This window comes from Callithrix jacchus, chromosome 3 (genome assembly GCF_049354715.1).
Source record: "Callithrix jacchus isolate 240 chromosome 3, calJac240_pri, whole genome shotgun sequence".
NCBI classification, from domain to species: domain Eukaryota; kingdom Metazoa; phylum Chordata; class Mammalia; order Primates; family Cebidae; genus Callithrix; species Callithrix jacchus.
The window spans coordinates 166,468,282-166,495,002 of record NC_133504.1 but is presented as its reverse complement, the minus strand read 5'-3'; the positions used below and the strand labels follow the sequence as shown (position 1 = coordinate 166,495,002).

Genomic DNA, 26,721 nt, shown 5'->3' with positions numbered 1-26,721 from the left:
GGCTGCTGATAAAGACATACCCAAGACTGGGTAAATTACAAAGAAAAAGTGGTTTAATGGACTCACAGTTCCACATGGCTGGGGAGGCCTCACAATCATGGTAGAAGGTGAAGGGCACATCTTACATGGTGGCAGGCAAGAATGAGAACCACACAAAAGGGGTTTCTTCTTATAAAACCATCAGATCTTGTGAGATTTACTCACTACCATAAGAACAGTATGGGGGAAACTGCCCCCATGATTCAGTTTTCTCCCACAAAGTCCCTCCCACAACATGTGGGGATTATGGGAGCTACAATTTAAGAAGAGATTTGAATAGGGGCACAACAAAATCGTATCAACTGCCTACCACATTTGGTGTTAAAACATTTCAAAGAAACAGAAAGGTGCTGAAAAGGAAACCTTAGGTAGCAGTAGTATCTCTGCCCTCCTCCAAAAGTTCTCTCGATAAACCTGGGGACTCTGAAGAGCACAGTTTGAAAAAAAAAATCCTAGTGTCTATGCTTACTTGAGTTCATGTGGCAGATTCTGACCATGAGTCTTAAGTTAGTGTATTTTGCATGACTTGCTAACAGTTTACTTTGCAACAGTGATTCACCCTTCCCATATCTTAATTTTCTAAGAAACTCCTATTAAACTTACTGCAGAAAACGAAGTGGGACATTGCTTTATTAGTGACAAAATTTTGAATTTAACTAATTGTAAGAGAAAATGCCTATCAGGAAGGATAAGGGGCTTCTAAACATTTTTGAATGCTTGTTATTATTTTCCAACATTTTTATTAGAAAGAAAAGAAACAGGAATTCAGTGATATTGTAAAGATATCCTTTTATTCTGTAAATCTGTGTGGTTCTGTTTCTTGTTTTTTATGTGCTGAGGCCCATAGTGAGTTCCTCCCTCACCCCCACATTTTCTTAAACTAAACTTGGCATTGATCATGAAAGCTAAGTTCCTTTTGGTAATATTTTTCCTTTGAGAGACTTCTGGACTCTGACCAAAGTTGTAGGTGTTTCTGAATTAACCTAAGAAAAATGGTCCTGGGTTATATATTTCAACCAATATATGACAGCAGTAAGTTGCCTTATAAGAAGTTAACCATAAGCAAAGAATTAGTTTTTTTTTTCTCAGAAGATATCTTTGTATGTCACTGTGTTAGAAGAAACGTAGCCATCTGCCTTATGACAATGCTTACTTCACTTGGAAAGAGTTGGATTTGGCAGCAGTTCTTAGTATCTGAATTAGTCAGCTCAGACTTCCATAGCAAAACGTTATGTAGACTTGGTGGCTTAAAGAATGGAAATCTATTTCTTTTAGTTGTAGAATTTGGGTAGTTCAAGATAAAGGTGACCACATGAGAAGTTAGGGCTTCAACATAGGATTTTTTGGAGGAAAATAATTTAGTCCATAGCAGTGTTCCTAGATCATCACAAATGTTTCCAGCAAGCCCCTGGACATTTCATCACAAAAGGTGGTTTATGTAATTATGATAAAGGACAAAGGAGAAGAATGAACAGGTTATTAAAGCTCCAACCTTCAATCTTTTGTTCTTTGTTTAGACACATTAGTCATGCTTGCTCTTTTGCAATATTTCTATTAGAAAGCAGAAGAAGGCCGAGCGCGGTGGCTCAAGCCTGTAATTCCAGCACTTTGGGAGGCCGAGGTGGGTGGATCACGAGGTCAAGAGATCGAGACCATTTGGTCCACATGGTGAAACCTCGTCTCTACTGAAAATACAAAAAATTAGCTGGGCATGGTGGCTCGTGCCTGTAATCCCAGTTACTCAGGAGGCTGAGGGAGGAGAATTGCCTGAACCCAGGAGGCAGAGGTTGCAGTGAGCCGAGATCGCGCCATTGCACTCCAGCCTGGGTAACAAGAGCGAAACTCCATCTCAAAAAAAAAAAAAAAAAAAAAAAAAAAAAAGAAAGCAGAAGAAGTCAGCATTCGGGGCCCCCAAGACATAAGAAAAGTTGTAATTGGATCCAACTGGTGTCCATAACTCAGATACCTCCTCTCTTGCGAAGCAGTAATACCATGTCTACAAAGTTTGGCTGTGAATGATTTTTCTCTGTTCTTTTGCCTCCTAAGACGGGTGGGGTGTGGACAGGTTCTTTTTTCTCAGAATTTTGAAATAAAAAAGAGAACTTACCAAGTGAGTTCTCAAAAAATGAATGAGAATTATTGATTATTATTAATATTATCTTCGTGCAGAAGCTTCTTTAACTGATGTTTGTTTACAGGAGTTGTGAATAAAGAGGGGGATGAGCAAGAAGAGGCAGAGGAAGCCTCCTAGCCATGGTGCAGGCATGACTCCAGGGAGAAACAGAGGGAGGCACGATGATCCAAGAGAAGGAGCCTCAGACTGCCTCTCTGAGAGTCCAGATCAGACTGACGGGGATTCCCAGAGCAGAGAGTATCCATCAGAGAAGTCCACCACATTGGGCAGTAATGGTCAAGCTCCAGCCAATAAAAGCAATAACACTTAACTTCTTGGTGACCTCCTCCTTCCACTCCCCCCAAAAAGTTTCTTTAAATTTTTTGTTTTCATCTCTGTGGTTTTAGTGCTTAGAAACATTTGGAGAATATAAAGTACTCTACAAGTGCTTGTTGAAATAATAAATAGATGAACAAATAAATAAATAATAAAATAATGAATGCATGAATGGTGAAATAACAATGTGACAGTATGTTTTGAGTGTGGCTGAAAGGAAGTGAGAAAATAGAAATAATTAATTATGATAGTTAATTCTGTGCTCAGTCATGGGTAGCGGGTAGCCCCAGGAGGACATGGTCTTGGTGTGAACGCTGCCCTGCATCCACAGGTAGGGTGGCTGGAGGCTGTCAGCTACCCATGTCCCTTTGTAGTAGGTTCTGAGGGTTGCACCTTCATGGACACCATAGGAATCTTTTGTGTTCTACATTTTAAAAAGAACCAATTAGTTAACTGGAATATGGCAAAGGAAAAGACATCTAGCTGAATTTCTGGCCAGAAATTCTTGAAACAATTATATCTGTTTTCTATTTCTTTCATCCTCCCCTCCCCATTCCTTTCTTTCTCCTCCCCTTCCCTTCCCTTCCATTCTTTTTTCTCACTCCCTCCCTCCCCCACCTTCTCTCTCTTTCTTATATTTTAGCAGTTGACTATTACAAGGAGGGGACCAAACACCATGCTTGAAATACATACAGAAGAGACTGCATCTTCTTTTCAGAAGGACATTTTTTTACCCTTAATTTTGTCAGTGTCTAAGGAAATTCTTATTAGTACAAAGAGGTTTATCTGACATTCACAAAATTAAACTATTTGGAAATCAATTTGCTGAAGAAATAAAAATGATTATTTAGGAGAATTCCTAAATAATAAGTTAAATCGTAAGTTCAAACTTTCCTATTTTAAAATGTCCTCCTCTTTTATCTTCACATAGGCCTTTAAATTTGCTAGGAAAGAGATGTCAACATCACTATTTAAAAACATGACACAAAAAGGTAATAAAATTTAACTTCTTGGTGACCTTCTCCTTCCACTCCAAAAAAAAAAAAAAAGTTTCTTTACATTTTTTGTTTTCATCTCTGTAGTTTTAGTGCTTAGAAACATTTGGAGAATATAAAATACTATACAAATGCTTGTTGAAATAATAAATAGATGAACAAATTAATAATAAAACAAATGAATGCATGAATAATAGAATAATTATCTGACAGTATGTTTAGAGTGTGGCTGAAAGGAAGTGAGAAAATAGAAATAATTAATTTAAAAATCTTTTAAAAATCACAACTTCCATCGGAGAAAATCATTAATTGGCTCCAGGAGGTAATGTATCTGATTTTGTAATCTATAAATCTCATCGTTGTATTTTGAGAAAGAGCCAAAAAATCTCTATCAATCTGTTTTCTGCTTCTATAATAAAATGCTACAGATTGGGTAGTTTATAAAGAAAATAGATTTATTTGGCTCATGATTCTGGAGACTGAAAAGTCCAAGATCGTGGCCTGCATCTCGTGAGAGTTATCTTGCTGCTTCCTAAAGTTGTGAAGGCATCACATGATGAGAGAGGGCACGCGTGCATAGGACAGAGAGGATGTGGGCCAAACTTGCCTTTTTACCAAGAGCCCATTCCTGTGATAATTGCATTGATCCATTCATGAGAGCAGAGCTGTCATGACCTAATCACACCTTAAAGATCCCATCTCCTAATATCATTACAATGGCAAGTAAATTTAAGATGAGATTTAGAGGAAACATTCAAACGATGTCAGGAGCCACTCTCCAAAGGTGGCCAGAAAAATAAGCCTTGTTTAATGTGGTTGGACCCTACAAAAAATGTGGATGACTTCAGGTGTTGTGGAGAAACACTCACCTCCAAATCAGAAGCTATGCATGGAAGTCTGGCTCTGCCACCGAGACTTACCCCCTGAACAATTCACCTTGCTTTCTTGGTCTCTGTTTTCTCATCTTCTCACTGACAGAGTCAGATTAGGTGGTTTCTGAGTCACTTACCACTCTAGAGACTCCACGAGGTGAAATTTTTGCACTTATGCTCTTGTTGGGGTGGGTTGTGGGGGAGCCCTGGAGACTTTAGCTGGGGCCTGATATAAAGAAGTGGTCTTGGAATAATGTGGACAAAGAAAACAATTAAGACCTACTTGGGGAAATCTTGCAAAAAGCTACCTAGAGAATCTCAAAGTGATTTTCAAATAACACCCAAGTATTCCCAGGGATGCTTGGGGCAAGACAATGAGCTGTTATTTCAGCAATGAAAATATGTACTGTTCTATGAACTTGAATACAGTCAAGGACATACATCAGAATTGTTTGCCAAATCAGCCTTGTCAGGATAAGGTACTTTCTGGGAACAATTACTTTCTGGAACAAAGCTCTTTGAGGTGTGCAGGAACATGCAGTACTTGGAATATTATCTCTATGCTAATGTTAGGTGGTTTTTCTGTTACAAGTTTTGAAAGACTTAAGTTTACATATTATGAATATTCTGCATGGTGATGGGAGTCTTTGAAAGTCATGCGGCAAATTGTGTTTTTGATATTATGGTGAAATCACCAGTTTATTACCAATCTCACTTATTCACTAGTACAGTAAGGAAAAGAATATTTCTGGTATGCTATGTTACCACCATTGATTAATTGCCGGGACAACAAAGATGAATAAGATAGTTTCCCATAAGTATATTTATAAAGAATGTTCCCACAGTATATTTGGGATATACTACTTGGGATATAATATTCTGGTTACCTGAAGTATATTTGTGAAGAATGTAGGTCTAAAGCAGCTACATTTAAATAAAAATGTAAATAGTCTCTCAAATTTTTGTATGTATTCATGAGAAGTGGAGTGATCAATTAGAAGTTTTGGGCTCTTTGGTAACCACATTAACTGCTGTTGAAATCCCAAGAAATAAAGTAAGTCATGACTCCTTTTTAGGCTTGCAAATAGTGCTTTGTGTACTTTGAAAAACAGAAGTCAGCATTCAGGGCCCCCATGTTTTAAGAAGAGTCGTAATTGGATCCAATTGCTGTTCATAACTCAGAGACCTCCTCTCTTGGGAAGCAGTAATAAGTTTTACCTACTAATGCTCAAGTCCACAAAACACGAAGTCATGAAGTCAAGTGAGATAGAGACTACATTGCATGTTAACTTGTTCTGTGGACAGTTCCTTTCTTGACTTAAATGAGGTAAGGTCCAATCATTTCTAGCAAATGATAAATGTAAGTTTATAGGATACCAGTCCAAAGAGCCTAGGCTCCAGGGGCTGACGGCCAGTATTGCTTTCACCTTCTGGTTTTATCCTTTCAAGATTCTGCTCACAGATTTGAAGACTGCCTTTGGCAAAGCTGCCAGTTCTGTATTACTTGACTTCTTGCAGTTTTCAATTTGGATCATTCCTTTCTTGGAGTTTTTTTTCTCCCTTGGACCTATGGCTTCTCCTTATTCTTCTTTACCTCTTTGAAACTTTTCAATTTCCCTGCAAGAATCTTCTTTTATCTTCCACTTCCCACCTAGACACTGCTCTTGCCTTTAAATCTGTATTAGTTTTTTATTGTTGACAAACTATCACAAACATAGTGAGTGAAATAACATAAATTCATTTTTATGATTCTCTAGCAAAATAGACTGTGAGAACAGGGCTGTGTTCCTTTCAGAAGGCTCTAGATGAAGATCTGTTTTCTTTTTTTTTTTCCCTTAAACGTTTTTATTTCAATTAAAACATATATATGGCCGGGTGTGGTGGCTCACGCCTGTAATCCCAGAACTTTGGGTGAATTACCTGAGGTCAGGAGTTCAAGACCATACTGGCTAACAAGAGGAAACCTCATCTCTAAAAATACAAAAATTAGCTGGACGTGGTGGCACATGCCTGTAGTCCCAGCTATTCGGTGCCTGAGGCAGGAGAATCGCTTGAACCCCAGAGTCAGAGTTTGCAGTGAGCTGAGATTGCACTATTGCACTCCAGCCTGGGCAACAGAGCAAGACTCCATCTCAAGAAAAAATAAACAACTATATATATATATATTCACATTTGCTAGTCTTTCTAGATAGTGCCTTCTTTTGAGTACAAATATACAGACTGGAGTTCTCTGTGGTCTTTTTTTACACTTGTAAACAATACCCAATTTCTGCTTCTTCCAAATGAAAAGAAAACAAAGACACTAGTAGAAATAATTCTTACTTGGTTTTGGACAAAATTTAGTTCCTCGTGGTTGTAGAACTGAGATCCTTGCTTCCTAGCTGAGCATAAGCTGAAGGCCATTCCTAGCTTCTCAAGGCCAACTATACTCTGTGGTTCATGGGCCCCTTACTCACATCCCTCGCACACTTCAAATGTCTCCTTCTTCTTTCATCTCATTTCTATCTGCTTGTACCTGGGAAACTGGGAAAATATATGTGATTAGATTGGACCCATCTGGTAAATCCAGTTTTCTCTCCTCATTTTTTAAGCTCTATCACCTTACTCACATTTTCAAAGTCTCTTTTGTCAGGAAAGTGACATACTTACAGGTTTGGGGCATTAGAGCATAGAAATATTTGGAGAACTGTTATTCTGCCCCCCACAGAGTCCAAATTCTAACTTGCTATCAGATTCTGGGGACTATTTCTTTTTCCTGCTTTCATATCAAACAAATACTGAGTATGTCAAAGTCTGTAGCTTCTCGTAAACAACTGCAGGCATCACCTAGGTGTGTTTGCTTTGTTACATCTTCCCAAATCACTCTGAGTCTAATCAAGTCCTTTCTCTGCCAGAAAACTTTCAGTGGCTTCTGTTGCCCACAGGACAAAGTATAAAATCTTTGCCAATGCCTCAAAATTCTCTGATTTGCTTTTTCTCCATTCTTTTTTCTTTTTTTTTAAAGTTTTATTCTGACACATAAAAAATCAAATTATGACAAATGTTGGCAAGGATGTGGAGAGAGGGGAACACTTACACACTGTTGGTGGGGGATACGGTTTGTCCCCACCCAAATCTCATGTTAAATTGGAGGAAGGGACTGGTGGGAGGTGATTGGATATTAGGGGTGAATTTCCTTCTTGCTGTTCTTGTGATAGTGAGTTCTCACAAGATCTGATGGTTTAAAAGTGTGTGATACTTGCCTCTTTGCTCTCTCTTTCTCCTGCTCTGCCATAATAAGCCAGGCTTGCTTCCCTTTTGCCTTCCACCATGATTCCAAGTTTCCCGAGGCCTCCTAGCCATGTTTCCTATTAAGCCTGTGGATCTATGAGTCAAATAAACCTCTTTTCTTCATAAATGACACAGTCTCAAGTAGCTCTTTATAGCAGCGTGAGAACAAACAAATACAGTGGGAAAGTAAATTAGTATAGCCATATACTGAGGACAACAGTATAGAGGTTTTCAAAAAATTAAAAACTGAATTACCATATGATCCAACAATCCCACTACTAGATGTATATCCAAGGGAAATGAAATCAGTATGTTAAAGAGATATCTGCACTCCCATGTTGATTGCAGCACTATTTCCTATAGCCCGTTCGATCCTCCTTCTCCCAGATCACTGATCTGGGAGAATATTGTGTCATGTCTCAGTGCCTTGATTTACATTTTCCTTTCCATCTAGAACATTGTTTTATGAGTGTCTTTCAAGTTAAGAGCTCTATGAACTGACTTTTCCCTTGTTTTTGCTGACATCTTTATACCAACATCAATTGCTTTACAAGTGTCTTTCAAGTTAAGAGCTCTATGAACTGACTTCTACCTTGTTTTTGCTGACATCTTTATACCAACGATCTCTCATAGTTCCAACAAAGACTTCTGCCATAACATTGTTTGCATTCCGCTATTCTTACCTTTTTTCCCCTGTCTCACTGTTTATCTGCAAACTCATGGAGTATAATGATATAAAGTCACTCACTTGTATTCCCACTGTCTGGAAGAGTGCCTGGAAACTATCTGATGTTTAATATGTATTTTTGAATAAATGAATGAATGAATAAAAATAATTTGTCCCTTGAGGAGATAAATATTTTATATAAAAATCACATAAAGGGTATTTGCAATATACTATTTACTGAGCATTTATACCCACTCATTTTCTGATGTGTGTATAAAAATTGGTCCATCATTTTTATGAACTATAGGTAAACCAATGCATTGAACTATACTTTCTTTCAAATGACTAACTGAGGTTTGAAGATAGGAGGTATTTAATAAATGACTACAGAATTGAATTTCTGTACTACTTCTCTGGCAGAAAAGACATTTTCGGAGCTTCTGGAATTGTGGAACTATGCCTCTCCTGCACTGTTATTATTCTAAGGATGCTGTTAGCTGGATTTAGAAGGCTGGATTCTTGAAACACGAAAAGCCATGGCTGCCAAAAGTTGAGGGGCTAGTAACACAAGGTTGCATGAAGCCAGTATGGGTCAAGGAAAGAACTGGTTTTCCATCGTGCAACAACGTGGCCCTGCACATAGAACATTTTTCTCTTTGTAAGACCCACTGTGGTAGAGACATCTGGATAACCTCTTTTAGAACATGGAGACACTTAAAATCAGTTTCATGACTGTGAATAAGAAGCACATCTGGCAGGAGAATACTCTCAGATGGATCAGTATTTAAGATATTTAAGTTGAAATGAAAGAAAACCATTTTGTACATGGAATTTAGGCTTAAAGATTACATTTTAAGAGATGTTGAGGAGCAAATGCTTAATTCTTGAGTTCCAATCCTGTCTCAGTGAACGGTTGGTTACAGATGTGACTTTAAAGGTTACATACTATTGTTTTAAGACCGTTTTAGTAACTGTAAAATAAAAAATTGTATTACATGGTTTTTAATGTCTCATCAAATTGTAATCTGGTAAAAAAGAGATGCTCTGAACACAATAATAGGTTTGAAGCACAGCCTGAAGTAAGGAAAGAGTTATTCACTCTTGGCTTTTATCCTCTTATACCACCTGCATGAGAAGGCAAGAACTTGTTTTCAGCTTCTTCTTCATAAACAGGTGTGCAATGTTGAATCAGGAGGATGGAAATGCATATTCACAGCAGGGGTGAATACATGGAATGGGTGTGTAGCTGAGAGGTCTGGGCTTCTAACAGAGAGATTGCAAGAGTGGTGGTGAATCAGCCTTCTGGAACTAGCTCCAGGAGATCAAGGATGAGACAGGCCTCCCTTCCTCTTTCACAAAATATGAAAATGCTGTGACCAATGTATATTTCAGAAGCTAAAAACAAATCAAAACAAATTTAAAAAAAAACAAACAAGCTTTCTTACTAGCAGCAAGGGAGCCAAATAGATATCAAGGTTTAGAATTGAAAGACAAAACTGAAGCTCTGATATTACTGTATTACTTAGGCAAATTGAGAATTTTGTGATCTTCATTTTTCTTTTTGATTTTTTGTTTGTTCATTGTTCATAAACTTATTTCAAGTTCTGGGGTACATGTGCAGGATGTGTAGGATTGTTACATTGGTAAACGTGTGCCATGGTGGTTTGCTGGATAGATCAACCCATGACCTAAGTATTAAGCCCAGCATACATTAGCTATACTTCCTGATGCTCTCTCTTTGCCCGCCCCACCTGACAGGTCCCAGTGTGTATTGTTTCCCCCCATGCATCCATGTGTTCTTATTATTCAGCTCCCACTTGTAAGCGAGAACACGTGGTGTTTTATTTTCTTTTTCTGCCTTAGTTGCTCAAGATAATGGCTTCCAGGTCCATCCATGTCCCTGTAACAGACATGGTTTTATCCCTTTTTATGGCTGTATAGTATTCCATGGTGTATATGCACCACATTTTCTTTCTCCAGTGTATCACTGATGGGCATTTGGGTTTATTCCATGTCTTTGCTATTGTGAATAGTGCCACAGTAAACATACATGTGAGTGTATCTTTACAGCAGTAGCATTTACATTTCTTTGGGTATATACCCAGTAATGGGATTGCAGGGTCAAATGGTATTTTTGATTCTAGATCTTTGAGGAATCGCCACACGGTCTCACACAATGGTTGAACTAATTTACATTCCTCCCAACAGTGTAAAATCATTATTTTTTCTCCACACCCTCACTAGCATCTGTTGTTTTGCCTGATGAAGTGCCTGGTCTGGTCCAGTTTGGTTTGAAAGGAGTACTGCTGACATACATGTTTGGGTGACTGGAACAGTGCTTTATGCATATCCATAATAAATTCTACTCCTGAACTCAAGTTCTCAAACAACTCTGTTAAAAAAAATCAGTAAAAGGCTTGAATAGACATTTCTTTAAACAAGATATGCAAATGTCCAAAAGATATGAAAGTTGTTCAACACTACTAACTATCAAGGAACTATAAATCAAAACTGCAATGAGATGCCACCTCCCACCTGTTAAGATGGCTACTGGTTTCAAAAACCAATAACATAAAAGTAAAAACCACAAAGATAAGTATTGACAAAAGTAGTTGGATCAGTCATACACTTGGTGGGAATGTAAAAGGTGCAGCTGCTATGGACAACAGTATGGAGGTTCCTCAGCAAATTAAAAATAGAATTACCACATGATCTAGCAATCCCACTTCTGGGTATTTATCCAAAGGAATTGAAATGAAGATCTCACCTATCTTCACTGCAGTGTAATTGACAACAGCCCAAATCTGGAAACAATCCAAACGTTCATTGCATGATGAATAGATAAGAAAAATGTGGTATATACATACATTGGAATATTACTCAGCCTTGAAAAAGAAGGAAATCCTGCTATACGTGACAACATGGATGAACCTTGAGGATATTAAGTAAAATAAACTAGTCACAGAAGAACAAGCACTGCATGATTTCATTTTTAATAAAACAGTCAAGCTTATGGAAATGCAGTGGAATGGTGGTTACTAGGGCTTGGTGGTAGGATGAAGTAGGAAGTTGCTGTTGAAAGGGTGCATAGTTTCAGTTAGGTAAAGTGTCTAAGTTCTGGAGATATGCTGCACAACGTGGTGTCTATATTTAATAATACTGTACTGCACACTTAAAAATTTGTCAAGAGGTAGACTCATGTTAAGTGTTCTCACCACAATGTCATTAAAAAAGGACTTTTTGAAAGGATGATTCTCAGGTGATTTTTAAAAGGACCTTTTCTTTGGGAAAACAAGTGAGGCAGAGTGGAATAAGATGAGAAAAGCTGTGAGTAGGCAGCTTGAGAGAGGACACAGGTAAAAAGGTGGAAGCCATTATTATTAGAGGAAGACAGCATTTTTCTTCTATAGTTTTTAATTCGACAAAAGAAACCCTATGAGTGACTTTCTTCTTTTGTTGGTGCCAGAATGGAAACAGGATAAGAGGGACTTGAAGTGATGATAATATTTCCTTTCAAAAGGAAGCCAAGCCAAGGCTTTGCTCCAGGTGTGTGCTTTCTCTGCTGATTTAAATGATCTGTGTCAGGGTCCTCTTATTGGAGCAGATAATTGAGACCTAAGTGGATTCATGAGATCTTCATGTTAAGTTGCATTGATTCTACAGTTGTATCTTTGATAAGAAAAGGAATAAAAAGACCCTTGATAAATAAAATGATGTGACTTAATAATGTTCTTGGAGTGAGTACTGCAGTTTCTCTGGTCAACCCTTGTCCTTGACGTAGGTGCTTTTGACTTTCATGGCTACATTAAGTCCTCATTTACTGAAGAGTTTGGGTGTATTGGAAGGTATTACTAGTGAGTCACTGCTCTTGTCTAAGACAACTCAGCCATTCCACTCTTACAGATAAGAATAGTTTCTATCATTCAATGACCCCCTCTTCCCCATCCCCGTGGTCTCTCAAGCAGAGAGAGAATTGAATCCTATCTGCCAATTGAAAAAGGTGTTACTCACCGTAACCCAAAGCACTAAGGTTACTTATGTTTCCAACACCAGTTAAAAGCTTCAAGAAGAGCAGAGAACGATTATTATTGTGTTTCTCTCTGCTTGGGCTGGAGATAATGAGCCCTCTCCTGCTGCCCTTTCCCATGCATAATGCCGATTGATGCCAACGAGAGCCTCATGGTGTGCAGGAGCCATTAGATCACATGTATCATCTTAAAAATAATAAGGACAAAGGGACGCCCTTTTTTCTTTAAGCTTGGCAAAGACAGCCTCTGTGGTTCCAACCCTCTCTAGATGGTCCTAATTAAGAAGAAATAATTTTCCTAGAGTAGACTGGCTGCCACGGTTTCAAGGTGAGCTTTTCATGAGGAAAGGAGAGAGCAGTTCCCGAGACTGTTTCAGGTTTCCAAAGTCACTTCTCCTAGGAGACATGATTAGGAAGTGTTAGCAGTCCCCTCAGAGATTGATCAAAAACATGCAACTTCTATATATTGGAAGGGACATGAGGAAAGTTAAAAGAAGAAAGCAAAAAGAAAACATTCTTTCTCAATTAGAGAAAGAGAAATGCTTCTTTTAGAAATTACTAAACTCCTATGGGCTTTTTATCTTCTCTTTTGTAATGAGGGTTTGGGTCCAAATTAGTATTTCCTAAACTTAGTTCATCATTAGTATAACTTGGGGAACCTGTTTAAAATGAAAAAGGATAGTATATGGTTTTCTTTCTGAGAGATTCTGATTCAGCAGGTCTGGGATGAGTCTAGGAATCTTTATTTTACACTGTTATTTTGATAATCATGCATGCTTAGGAAATGTGGATTTCTAGTGTTCTGAACTTGAGATTTCTTTCTTCTTTTAGTGGTTCTTCATGTGTTACACTATAGACTGGCCCAGTCTAGCTGATGACTGGCCAGATGAGGAGAGGTCATGCCCTGGAACTATGGCTAGTTACTGTCTCAGGTGGGCATTAGGAGGACAAGTTTCAAAGGACAAGAAAATGTCTATTCTGCCCAACAGGACATAATATTCAACATTATAGCCACAGGTAGGAGACACTGGTTCTAATAAGGCAACAGAGGTGTCCAGAGTTAGGTAGAGAGGACTTACACAAAATAACTCCTAGCTGTCTCCGTTACCTCATCTGATGAATTTCCCCTATTCAGTCTGCCTCAGCTATGCTAACCTCCTTGCTGTTCTTCCAAAATTCTAGGCATGCACTTGCCTTAAGGCCTTCGCAATGGCTAGTCCCTCTGCCTGGAATGCTCTTCCTATAGATACCCACTCCTAATTCTAACCTCCTTTTTAACTCCATTGCAATGTCACCTTTCTAAAAGGCCTATTTAGCATAACCTGCTGTGACCTCCTGCCTTGGGCACACCAGATTCCCTTTACCTGGCTCTATGATTTCCTCGAACACTACATTGCAACACACCATATACAATTAATTTATATTTTACTATTAATTATTTTGTGATGAACTTTTAATATATTTTTGTTTGTCATATTAGCTCTACGAGAGAAAGAATCCTTTTCAGTTTTATTCACTGATCTAGCCCAAGAGTCCTATGAGGAATATAGGCTTGGGAATAACTACAGGAATAGAAATGGCGAGATTCCCTAGAATTTTTTTATTTCAGGATTCAAAGGGAAGCATTCAAGAAACAGATTTTACTTGCAATTTCTCTCTTGGGTTTTAGAACTTTGGGGGAATCAACTGCAGTGGAAGATGATTCTTTTTATAGGAGACTGTGACTCCCAGTGCTGTAGCTACAGGCTGTTGGAATTCCTTTCTGGCTCTATTTCTTTACCACTCACCCAAATGGAGTCGCTTTGCCAAGTAAGTCCTGCCTAATTGTGTGGTCTTATTCCTTCCAATATAGCTCCCAGGAAAAATAATGGCAACAGGCAATATTTACAGAGTATTAATTATTTCCCAAGCACTTAATTAATATCCCTAATAATCCCATGATATAGATGCTAATTATTCTTGTCCTTTTGTCAAATGAGGGAACTCAGGCACAGAGATTAAAGTCAAAGCACTTGCATAAGGTCATGTAACTGGGAAGTAGCAGAGCTGTGATTTGAACCAGAGTCTATAATATCAATAGTAACTTGTTCTATATTTGCATCTCTTGGAGAAGTGGCTCTTACACTTGTTCATGAGGTAGTAAATACTCTCCAGTATCATATGAAAAATACTGTAACTGTTGACATATTTTATTTTATTTTTTTGGAGATGGTGTCTCACTCTATCGCCCAGGTTGGAGTGCAGCGGTGCAATCTTGGCTCACTGCAACCTCCACCTCCTGGGTTTAAGTGATTTTCCTGCCTCAGCCTCCTGAGTAGCTGGGATTACAGGAATGCACCACCACGCCTAGCTATTTTTTTGTATTTTTAGTAGAGATGGGTTTCACCATGTTGGTCAGGCTGGTCTCGAACTCCCAACCTCAGGTGATCCACCCACCTTAGCCTCCCAAAGTGCTGGAATTACAGGCATGAGCCACCGTGCCCAGTTTTATTATTATTATTATTTTAAGTACAATGGCTCAATCTCGGTTCACTACAACCTCTGCCTCCTGGGTTCAAGCAATTCTCCTGCCTCAGTCTCCTGAGCAGCTGGGATTACAGGTGTGCACTGCGACGCCCAGCTAATTTTTGTATCTTTAATAGAGACAGGTTTTCACTATGTTGGCCAGGCTGGTCATGAGCTTCTGACCTCATGATCCACCCACCTGAGCCTCCCAAAGTACTGGGATTACAGGCATAAGCCACTGCGACTGCGCCCAGCTGTGATTTTTATTTTATATATTTATTTATTATTATTTATATTTCTTTTTTTTAAATTTTTTATTGCATTTTAGGTTTTGGGGTACATATGCAGAACATGCAAGACAGTTGCATAGGTACACACATGGCAGTGTGTTTTGCCTCCACCCACATTTGGCATTTCTCCCCAGGCTATCCCTCCCCAGCTTCCCCACCCCCCGCTGGCCCTCCCCTTTTTCCCCCAATAGACCCCAGTGTTTAGTACTCCCCTCCCTGTGTCCATGTGTTCTCATTTTTCATCACCCGCCTATGAGTGAGAATATGCGGTATTTCATTTTCTGTTCTTGTGTCAGTTTGCTGAGAATGATGTTCTCCAGATTCATCCATGTCCCTACAAACGACACGAACTCATCATTTCTGATTGCTGCATAATATTCCATGGTGTAAGAAAAAGGAACACTTTTACACTGTTGGTGGGAGTGTAAATTAGTTCAACCATTGTGGAAGACAGTGTGGCGATTCCACAAGGCCTTAGAAATAGAAATTCCATTTGACCCAGCAATCCCAGCTGTGATTTTTCTATAAATCAGTGAACTTGGTTTCAAGCAACAGAAACCAAGCCTGGTGATTTAAAACAGAAAAATAATTTATTAATATACAAAGTAGCACTCACAATCTTCTGGACACATGAAGAATTAAGCTTGTAGGCTCTACAGACAGGCACAATGCTTGAGTTATGCCCTGGAACAAAAAGACCTGCTGGGCACTGCTGCTGAGTGCTGCTCTCCGGCATAGACATTCAAGCTGGCACTGCTGATTCTCAGATGTTGCATGGAGCCACTGTTGCCCCAGCTGTCTCTGCAAGATGAATCTCTACAAATGGTCACTCCTGGCACTCTCACCAGAAAGGATTCTTCATAGGCCCTGTTTCTTTGTATTTCTAGGATTCTGGGATATTCCATTTGAAGGTGAAGCTCGGGGCACATGCTTATACCCTGGTTTCAAAGGAGACTGGGAAGGTGAGAATTTAACATTTTCAAATTCTATGGGTGCACATTTGCCATTCTTTTACCTTCTCAGTAAAAGAATCCCTTTCCTTCACCTTCTGAATTTGGGATGCCGGAAGACAAAGGAAAGAGGATTTTCTCATGTCTACTGAAATCTGTATATTAGCAGCAAGTATGGCTACACTGTATATAATGTGATAAAAATTATAACATCCAATAAACGTGAGTGCAGATAGAGAACACCGTGAAACTGTAGATGATGAGACATTTTGTCAGGTAGCACCTGAGTGCTAGCAATTTTTCAGATGTGAGAGTCTCCTACTCATAGATTTCTTTTTGTTTTCTTACTTAAGCAATGATAATCAAGATTTCATTTTCTCAGATAATCACTTGGGTTTGGCTTCCAATTCTAGGAGGAGAGGAGAAGACAAGGAGAAAGAGGAGAAGGAGGAAGGGCCATTAAGATGGAAAGAAAAGGAAGGAAGTCTTTCTAATGAGAAAACTCATCAAAGTCATCATCCTGTGGTCACACTGATTGCCTATATCTGAATTCAATCTACAGATGAGTTTTACTTTATTTGCATAAGCCAACACTCAAATAAATCTGGGTATGCATTATAAAAATCTGGATTTCTGTTTTTTCTTGAAAAATCAGAACTGTCTTCCTGGGACATGCTGTGTGTAGGATGTTCCTGCATGCTTATGCTGGAACTGAGCAACACTAAAAGTCTGGGGCTGAGTAGCTTCTTCCCCGTTTGGACAGGCACCACAGTCTCCACTCCTCCCCATGGTCTCCCCATAACTGAGGTTGTATGTTAGCCACTGTATATCATTCATTATGCTTGTACTGGTTTTTGTCTTATATCAGAGAAATGTTTCTCTGTTTACATCTCTATCAAAAGTTGAAAAATAAGTGCTATACTAAGTATGGTTTAAGAAAAATGAGAGAGCATATTTCTTTGTTCAGTTAAGAGTGTTTCTCCATTCTTAACAGTGTATTAGTAAAAAAATTCAATGCAAGATACCTAGATGAAATAAACCTTAATGAGAATTATAAAAATTATGTGGAAAAGATGCATAATGAAAAGGGCAATTAATTTTTTAAAGTGGAGACTAAAATTTTCATATGTTTTTTAAAGTGAATAAAATAAGTAGATCAACATACACTAAGCAGTCCATTTCACTCATCAGTGTTTCCTTTTCAGTCTCTGCAGGCGAGTTAGTTTATTACTGGTCTTTTCAGCTGGAGGCTTTTGAATCTCTGAGATATTTATTGTAGATGGTTACTTCCCAGAGCAGAAGGGCAAGGAAGAAACTTTACTTTTTTCTTTTACAATAATGATAATTATTTCTCCCCAAACTGCCATTGACCAGTTTTGTGTGTTGAATCTTGTCCCCTAAAAGGTATGTTAAAGTCCTAACCTCCAGTACCAGTGGGTGTGATCTTATTTGGAAAACAACATCCTTGCAAATGTAATTTAAATGAGGTCACACTCGATTAGGGTGGACCGTGATCCAATGGGATGGATGTACACATAAGAAGAGAAGAGACACAGAGACAGACATACACTACGTGATGAGACACAGGAGAGAACTCCATGCGAAGATGGAAACAGAAAATAGAGTAATGAGTCTCCCAGCCAAGGGGTGCCAAAGATTGCCAGCAGCCATGAGAGGCTAGGAGAGAAACATGAGACGGATTTTTCCCAGAGCTTCTGGTAGGAACCAACTGTGCTGACTCCTTGATTTTGAACTTCTGGCTTCCACAACTGTGAGAGAATCAATTTCCGTCATTGCAAGCTACCTAGTTTCTGGCAGTTTGTTATGGCAGCCCTAAGAAACAGCACAATCCGCCTTAAGAATGTATTTGGGTGACTGCTCTTGGCTTAAAGCATCTTACCTATCCTTCTGAATTCTTCATTGTCAATAACATTGATTTATAGCCATAGGCATCATGCTTCCATATCAAACTGTGATGATTTTATTCTTCCTGAGAGAAATCTGGAACATTCCGTTTTCTAACCATACACATTGTGTGGCTTAAAGCCACACAATTTGTGTTCCATGTACAGGATGAAATCTCCCAGCATTAAAAGGAACCAAATTCTCTGTCCCCACCAGGTGCATACTTAAATGTTATGTGCTGTTAGCTAATTTGAAAAACTGTTCAAACTTATCTTTCATCCATATACTGTGATAAAGGGAGGCTCTAAATTGCTTGCTGACCCTTCTAAGCAGGTTGATTTCACCACTAAAATAATCATCCTCCGTCTAACACTGCTGCTTAGGCTCCTGCAGCCTTACCATTTCACTCCCTGGGAACAGATAACACAGTAGGTTTAATCATCTAAAGTAAATTGACTGGGATTACTTCCTCGGTGTCAGCTTTGCTGCTATTTTGTAACACATTCTTAGATGCGAATGAACTTGATAAAATAAACAGGGACATTTTCTCTATCTAAGCGAGAAAAAAATTAAGTATTGAAACACGCAATTTTACTTTTTGTTTCATGTCAGACCTCTATCTAGGAGCCGTCTCACTTGCCAAAGAAGAGACTTTTACTGAGATCTCAGCTTAAACTTGCCTCTATTTAACTTTCTAAACTGCAGGCTCAGTGAGAGACAACTAAGAAGAAATCTGAGCATCCTAATTCATTAGGTAGACTTCATTCACCCCCATGGTGTCACATAATTATTTCTTAAATTATTTTATCATGCTTGTGCAACTTTAATCATGATTTAAGATGCCTTCACATTTTGATGCTTTGCTTCACTTTCTGAGTATAAATTATTTCAATTGTCATAAACTGGGCTCCTTTGAAGTGGATGTGGCAACTGAGGGGCTGCCACACCAAGAGAGAAGCACTTTTTGACAAAACTTCCCTATAAATTAAAATCACTCCTGAGCAGATCTAAATCATGATTGATGATTCGTGATTGTCATTTGCTGCATTGTTGCAATCCTGGGTTTTCACAGGGTATTATAAATGAGGAGTTCTATTGCATATTTAGGACCGAATGTCTATACATTTCTGTCTTTTTTTCCTTTATTCTTTAATGCAGTCTTTTCTTTGGTCAATGCGTGCCCCCTTTTATTTATATCTTTAGTTAGTTACCTTTAATTGTTTAATAAGCATGTGTGAACTAGCCATGTAAAAAAAAGCTGGGACCTTGAAAATAATCTACATCCAACTATGTAGTTCATCTTTTTTATCTTCTCCTGCTGAAACCCTGATTCTGAGTCTTGAGTTCATTCTGTTGCTTCCCTTTTTATTACATCTATAATCATTTATCAAAAATTCTGTCTATCTTAATTATTATTAGCTTTTAAATTAAAGTATACTACTCCATATAATAATTGGAAAATTAGAATTTTACTTAGTATTACATGATAAGGATTAATTTTGTTTCTTGCCTGACAATGTAGTTAATTCATTTTCACTGATATGTAATATTGTAGCTCGTGCATATGACACATTTTGTTTATCCAGTCTCCAATCTATGGACAATTGTATTGTTTCCATGTGTTTGCTATTGTGGACAGTACTGCTATAAATAATTTTGTCTTCTATCATACCCCCGGATTCTTTTGTGTATGTAATAGGAGTTGAATTGCTGAGCCATGAAATACACAAATATTCAATATTAGACTATAAAGTTAAACAATTTTTTCAAATCAATTGTGCTTATTTAAATTACTATCAACAAAATGTTAAGGTCCTGTGGATCTTCTCTACCAGTTGGAATCTTCAGCTATTTTGAATTTAATGAATTGAAGTGATGTAAAATGGTATCTCATGATGGTTTTAGTTTTCATGTGTTATATAATGGACAGCTTTTTATATGTTTATTGGTTGTATGTGTTTTCCATTCTGTGAAGGATTCCATATTTCTTTTGCTCATTTTCTAGAATTTTATTTGATCTTGATATTAATTTACAGTGTGTTGTATTTTCTTGATATTTATTTATTTATTTATTTTTGTCACTCGGGCCAGATAGTAGGGATGTGATCATGGCTCAATGCAGTCTCAACTTCCTGGGCTCAAGTGATTGTCCCACCTCAGTCTCCTGAGTAACGAGGACTATAGGTGCATGCCACCATGCCCTGAGAGTTTTTTATTTTTTGTAAAGATGATGTCTTGCTATGTTGCCCAGTCTGGTCTTCAACTCCTGGACTCAAATGATCCTCCCACTTTGACTTCCCAAAGTGCTGGGATTACAAGGGTGAACCCACTGTACCTGGACTTGTTATTGATCTTGTTCATTGGTGTATGTTGTATTATGCAAGAATGTAACTCATGTTTTCATTTTCTTTGTTTTTTTTATAAACAAAATGTATTAATTTTTATGTAGCCTTATTATTTTTTTTAATTGCATTTTAGATTTTAGGGTACATGTGCAGAACATGCAAGACAGTTGCATAGGTACACACATGGCAGTGTGATTTGCTGCCTTCCTCCCCTTCACCCACATCTGGCATTTCTCCCCATGCTATCTCTTCCCAACTCCCCCCCCCCACTGTCCCTCCCCTATTCCCCCCAATAGACCCCAGTGTGTAGTGCTCCCCTCCCTGTGTCCATGTGTTCTCATTGTTCACCACCCGCCTATGAGTGAGAACATGTGGTATTTCATTTTCTGTTCTTGTGTCAGTTTGCTGAGAATGATGGCTTCCAGATTCATCCATGTCCCTACAAAGGACATGAACTCATCATTTTTGATTGCTGCATAATATTCTATGGTGTATATGTGCCACATTTTCCCAGTCCAGTCTATCATCGATGGGCATTTGGGTTGGTTCCAGGTCTTTGCTATTGTAAACAATGCTGCAATGAACATTCGTGTGCATGTGTCCTTATAGTAGAATGATTTGTAGTCCTTTGGATGTATACCCAGTAATGGGATTGCTGGGTCAAATGGAATTTCTATTTCTGGGTCCTTGAGGAATCGCCACACTGTCTTCCACAATGGTAGAACTAATTTACACTCCCACCAGCAGTGTAAAAGTGTTCCTATTTCTCCACATCCTCTCCAGCATCTGCTGTCTCCAGATTTTTTAATGATCGCCATTCTAACTGGCGTTAAATGGTATCTCAATGTAGTTTTGATTTGCATTTCTCCAATGATGATGAGCATTTTTTCATATGTTTGTTGGCCTCATGTATGTCTTCTTTTGTAAAGTGTCTGTTCATATCCATTGCCCATTTTTGAATGGGCTTCTTTGTTTTTTTCCTGTAAATCTGTTTTAGTTCTTTGTAAATTCTGGATATCAGCCCTTTGTCAGATGGGTAAACTGCAAAAATTTTTTTCCCATTCTGTTGGTTGCTGATTCACTCTAATGACTGTTTCTTTAGCTGTGCAGAAGCTGTGGAGTTTGATTACGTCCCATTTGTCTATTTTGGCTTTTGTTGCCAATGCTTTTGGTGTTTTTGGTCATGAAGTCCTTGTCTACTCCTATGTCCTGAATAATTTTGCCTAGATTTTCTTCTAGGGTTTTTATGGTGCCAGGTCTTGTGCTTAAGTCTTTAATCCATCTGGAGTTAATTTTAGTGTAAGGAGTCAGGAAGGGGTCCAGTTTCTGTTTTCTGCACATGGCTAGCCAGTTTTCCCAACACCATTTATTAAACAGGGAATCCTTTCCCCATTTCTTGTTTTTGTCAGGTTTATCAAAGATTGTATGGTTGTAGATATGTTGTGTTGCCTCCAATGCCTCTGTTCTGTTCCATTGGTCTATATCTCTGTTTTGGTACCAGTACCATGCTGTTTTTATTACTGTAGCCTTGTAGTATAGTTTGAAGTCCAGTAGTGTGATGCCTCCTGCTGTGTTCTTTTTGCTTAGAATTGACTTGGCTATGTGGGCTCTCTTTTGGTTCCATATGAAGTTTAAGGTGGTTGTTTCCAGTTCTGTGAAGAAGGTCATTGGTAGCTTGATGGGCATAGCATTGAATCTGTAAATTACTTTGGGCAGTATGGCCATTTTCACAATATTGATTCTTCCTAACCATGAACATGGAATGTTTCTCCATCTGTTTGTGTCCTCTCTTATTTCATTGAGCAGTGGTTTGTAGTTTTCCTTGAAGAGGTCCCTTATGTTCCTTGTTAGTTGTATTCCTAGGTATTTTATTGTTTTTGTAGCAATTGTGAATGGCAGTTCATTCTTTTTTTTTTTTTTTTGGAGGAGGGAGGAAGGCAGGAAGGAAGGGAATAAGGACAGTAGGGGGGAAGGAAGGGATGAAGGAAGGAAGGGAGGAAGCGGGGAGGGAAGGAGGGAGGGAGGGAGGGAGGGAAGGGAAGAAAGGAAATCAAGCAATGAAAGAGACATTGCCGACCTGGATCTAGAGGTTTACAAGTTGATTTCTTTTTTTTTGAGAGAAGGAAAGAAAAAAAAATAAAATAAAAAATAAGTAAAGGATAGGAAGAAAGAGGAAGAGAAAGAGGGAGAGTAAATGGAAATATTGCTTTATTTGAAAAAAATTGGGTATTAATAATGGCCAATCAATGTTTCATTTAAACTTATGGGTAGGTGTGATGTGGTATTGACAAGAATGTATATTTTGTGTATTTGAAGTGGAGAGCTCTATAAATATTTATGAAGTTTACTTGTTCTGGATCTGAGTTCGAGTCCTTGATATCCTTATTAATTTTCTGTCTCATTGAATCTAAGTCTCCTATCTGGGTGTTAGGATCGTTAGCTCTTGTTGTTGCACTGATCCTTTTACCACTATATCTTTGTTGCTTTAAAATCTATTTTATCCGATACAAGAATTGCAACTCCTGCTTTTTATTTATTTATTATTTATTTTTGCTCTCCATTTGGTTGGTAAATCTTTCTCCATCCCTTTGTTTTGAGTCTTTGTGTATCCTTGCATGTGAAACAGGTCTGGATGTAACATGCCGTTGGATTTTGGCTGTGTCTTTTGATTGGGAGATTTAGTCGATTTAAATTTAGGGTTACTGCCCTTTGATGTTAACTGGCTGTTTTATCCATTCGTTGGTGTAAATTCTTCTTTATGTTGGTGCTCTTTACTTTTTGGTGTATTTTTAGAAAGGCTAATACTGGTTGTTTCTTTCTGTGTGTAATGCTTCTTTCAGAAGCTCTTGTAAAGCAGGCTTGGTGGTAATAAAATCTCTGAGTTCTTGCTTGTTCATAAAAGATTTTATTTTTCCTTCAGTTGTGAAGCTTAGTTTGGCTGGATATGAAATTCTGGGCTGAAGGTTCTGTTCTTTGAGGATGTTGAATATTGGCCCCCACTCTCTTCTGGCTTGTAGAGTTTCTGCTGAGAGATCTGCTGTAAGTCTGATAAGCTTGCCTTTGTGGGTAATCTGACCTTTCTCTCTGGCTGCCCTAAGTATCCTCTCCTTCGTTTCAACCCTGGTGAATCTAACGATTATGTGCCTTGGGGTTGCTCTTCTTGAGGAATATCTTTGTGGTGTTCTCTGTATTACCTGGGGTTGAATGTTGACCTGCTTTGCTAGTTTAGGAAAATTTTCCTGAATAATATCCTGAAGGGTATTTCCAGCTTGGATTCATTCTCTCCATCTCATTCAGGTACACCTATCAAACGTAAATTTGGTCTTTTCACATAGTCCCACATTTCTTGGAGACTTTGCTCATTCCTTTTTATCCTTTTTTCTCTAATCTTTTCTTCACGTTTTATTTCATTAAGTTGGACTTTGACCTCTGATATCCCTTCTTCTGCTTGAACAATTCGAGTGTTTAAACCTGTGCATACTTCTCGGAGTTCCTGTATTGTATTCTTCAGTTCCATTAATTCACTCATACTCCTCTCTAAGTCGTCTATTCTCAATAGGATTTCATCAAACCTTTTTTCAAAGTTCCTAGTTTCTTTACGTTGGGCTACAACATGTTCTTTTAACTCACTGAAGTTTGTTATTATCCATTCCTTGAAGAGTGATTCTGTCATCAGGAGGCGCTCGTTCTCCATCAAGCCTTGTTCCATTGTTGATGTGGAACTGTGATCATCTTTAGAGGGAGAGGCGTTCTGACTTTGAGTATTCTCAGCTTTTTTACACTGGTTTCTTCCCGTCATTGTAAATTTAACCTCCTGTCGTCTTTGAAATTACCAACTTTCAGATTAGGTCTCTTGAGTGGACGTCCAGGTTGTTAGTTCCCAGGGCCAGAGCAGCGGTGTTAAAACTGATGGTGCTTTTCTGCCCAGGATTCTCCTGTAGGGCTTCCTTCTTGTTTCCGTAGTAGGCGACTCTGCCTTCCTGGGGCTCCAAACCTCCGTCAGAAGGGGAACCTGTCCCATTTACTCTGCGCCGAGCGCTTCTGCGTCGAGGTGCCGGCGGAACCGCTGCGCCGACCACGAGAGTCGCGCTGGCGACTCGTGTGTTTCCACCACTGGGGGATCTTCTGCTCCGTGAGCGACCAGACTTTGTCTGAAAGTGTGGCGTCCTCTAGTTCTCCGTGCCTTCCCTGAGAGCTGCAATCCCGGGATGTTAGCGATCGGCCATCTTGCATCGTTCTCGGCAGTTCATTCTTGATTTGGCTCTCTTTGAGTCTGTTATTGGTGTATAGGAATGCTTGTGGTTTTTGCGCATTGATTTTGTATCCTGAGACTTTGCTGAAGTTGCTTATCAGTTTCAGGAGTTTTTGGGCTGAGACGATGGGGTCTTCTAGATATACTATCATGTCATCAGCAAGTAGAGACAATTTGGCTTCCTCCTTTCCTATTTGAATACCCTTTATTCCTTTTTCTTGCTTGATTGCTCTGGCTGGAACTTCCAGTACTATATTGAATAGGAGTGTTGAGAGAGGGTATCCTTGTCTAGTGCCAGATTTCAAAGGGAATGCTTCCAGTTTTTACCTATTCAGTATGATATTGGCTGTTGGTTTGTTGTAAATAGCTTTTATTATTTTGAGATACGTTTCATCAATACCGAGTTTATTGAGGGTTTTTAGCATAAAGGGCTGTTGAATTTTGTCAAAGGCCTTCTCTGTGTCAATTGAGATAATCATGTGGTTTTTGTTTTTGGTTCTGTTTATGTGGTGAATTACGTTTATAGACTTGTGTATGTTGTACCAGCCTTGCATCCCCGGGATGAATCCTACTTGATCATGGTGGATAATCTTTTTGATGTGCTGTTGCAATCGGCTACCAGTATTTTATTGAAGATTTTTGCATCTATGTTAATCATGGATATTGGCCTGAAGTTTTATTTTCTTGTTGAGTCTCTGCCAGGTTTTGGTATCAGAATGATGTTGGTCTCATAAAATGATTTGGGAAGGATTCCCTCTTTTTGGATCATTTGTAATAGTTTCAGAAGGAATGGTAACAGTTCCTCTTCGTGTGTCTGCTAGAATTTGGCTGTGAACCCATCTGGACCTGGGCTCTTTTTGTGTGGTAGGCTCTTAATTGCTGCCTCAACTTCAGATCTTGTTATTGGTCTATTCATAGTTTTGACTTCTTCCTGGTTTAGGCTTGGGAGGACACAAGTGTCCAGGAATTTATCCATTTCTTCCAGGTTTCCTAGTTTATGTGCATAGAGTTGTTTGTAATATTCTCTGATGATGGTTTGAATTTCTGTGGAATCTGTGGTGATTTCCCCTTTGTCATTTTTCATTGCATCTATTTGGTTATTCTTTCTTTTCTTTTTTATTAATCTGGCTAGTGGTCTGTCTATCTTGTTGATCTTTCCAAAAAACCAGCTCTTGGATTTATTGATTTTTTTGAAGGGTTTTTCATGTCTCTATCACCTTCAGGTCTGCTCTGATTTTAGTTATTTCTTGTCTTCTGCTAGGTTTTGAGTTGTTTTGATCTTGCTCCTCTAGCTCTTTCAATTTTGATGATAGGGTGTCAATTTTGGATCTCTCCACTCTTCTCATGTGGGCACTTATTACTACATATTTTCCTCTAGTGACTGCGTTAAATGTGTCCCAGAGATTCTGGTATGTTGTGTCTTCATTCTCGTTGGTTTTGAAGAACTTCTTTATTTCTGCCTTCATTTCATTGTTTATCCAGTCAACATTTAAGAGCCAGTTGTTCAGTCTTCATGAAGCTGTGCAGTTCTGAGTTAGTTTCTGAATTCTGAGTTCTAACTTGATTGCACTATGGTCTGAGAGACTGTTTGTTATGATTTCCGTTCTTTTGCATTTGGTGAGGAGTGATTTACTTCCAATTTTGTGGTCAATTTTTGAGTAGGTGTGATGTGGTGCTGAGAAGAACGTATATTCTGTGGATTTGGGGTGGAGAGTTCTGTAAATGTCTATCAGGTTTGCTTGTTCCAGGTCTGAGTTCAAGTCCTGGATATCCTTGTTAATTTTCTGTCTGGTTGATCTGCATGTCAGATATTAAACTGATAAGAACAGATACTACACTTGATCTTAGCCAAAAGGCTGAGAAGCAATAATTAATCAGTTTTCAATTTTTTATAGTAAACATTATAAGGATCTGTCCATACCTTAGGGACTAAAACATTGTACTGTATTTTCTACTAAGAATGTAAAATTTTTAACTTTGTTACTTATATCCTTAATTTATATGGATAGATTTTTGTGTAATTGCATGAGGTAGGAATCTGATTTTATTTTTTATATTGATATTAATTTTTATCCTACTTTACTTATTGAGAAATCTCTGATTTTCTCACTGATCTTGCACAATATATCCATCATATCAGAAATCCATCCATACA

At 38.5% G+C, this 26,721-nt stretch overlaps 1 protein-coding gene and 1 pseudogene across 1 annotated transcript in view; one reads left to right on the top strand and one right to left on the bottom strand.

Moving 5' to 3' along the window:
• The window catches only part of LOC118152102 (uncharacterized), a 57,525-nt gene extending 40,863 nt beyond the window's left edge, over positions 1-16,662 (top strand). The window contains exons 4-5 of the mRNA XM_078367783.1: positions 16,002-16,076; positions 16,478-16,662. Coding sequence (XP_078223909.1) covers positions 16,002-16,076; positions 16,478-16,558 — 156 coding nt within the window. The 3' untranslated portion in view covers positions 16,559-16,662. The remainder of the gene's footprint in view (positions 1-16,001; positions 16,077-16,477) is intronic.
• Positions 16,663-26,321: 9,659 nt separating this feature from the next.
• On the bottom strand, positions 26,322-26,434 carry LOC118152414 (U2 spliceosomal RNA; annotated as a pseudogene).
• Between the last annotated feature and the right edge of the window lie 287 nt (positions 26,435-26,721).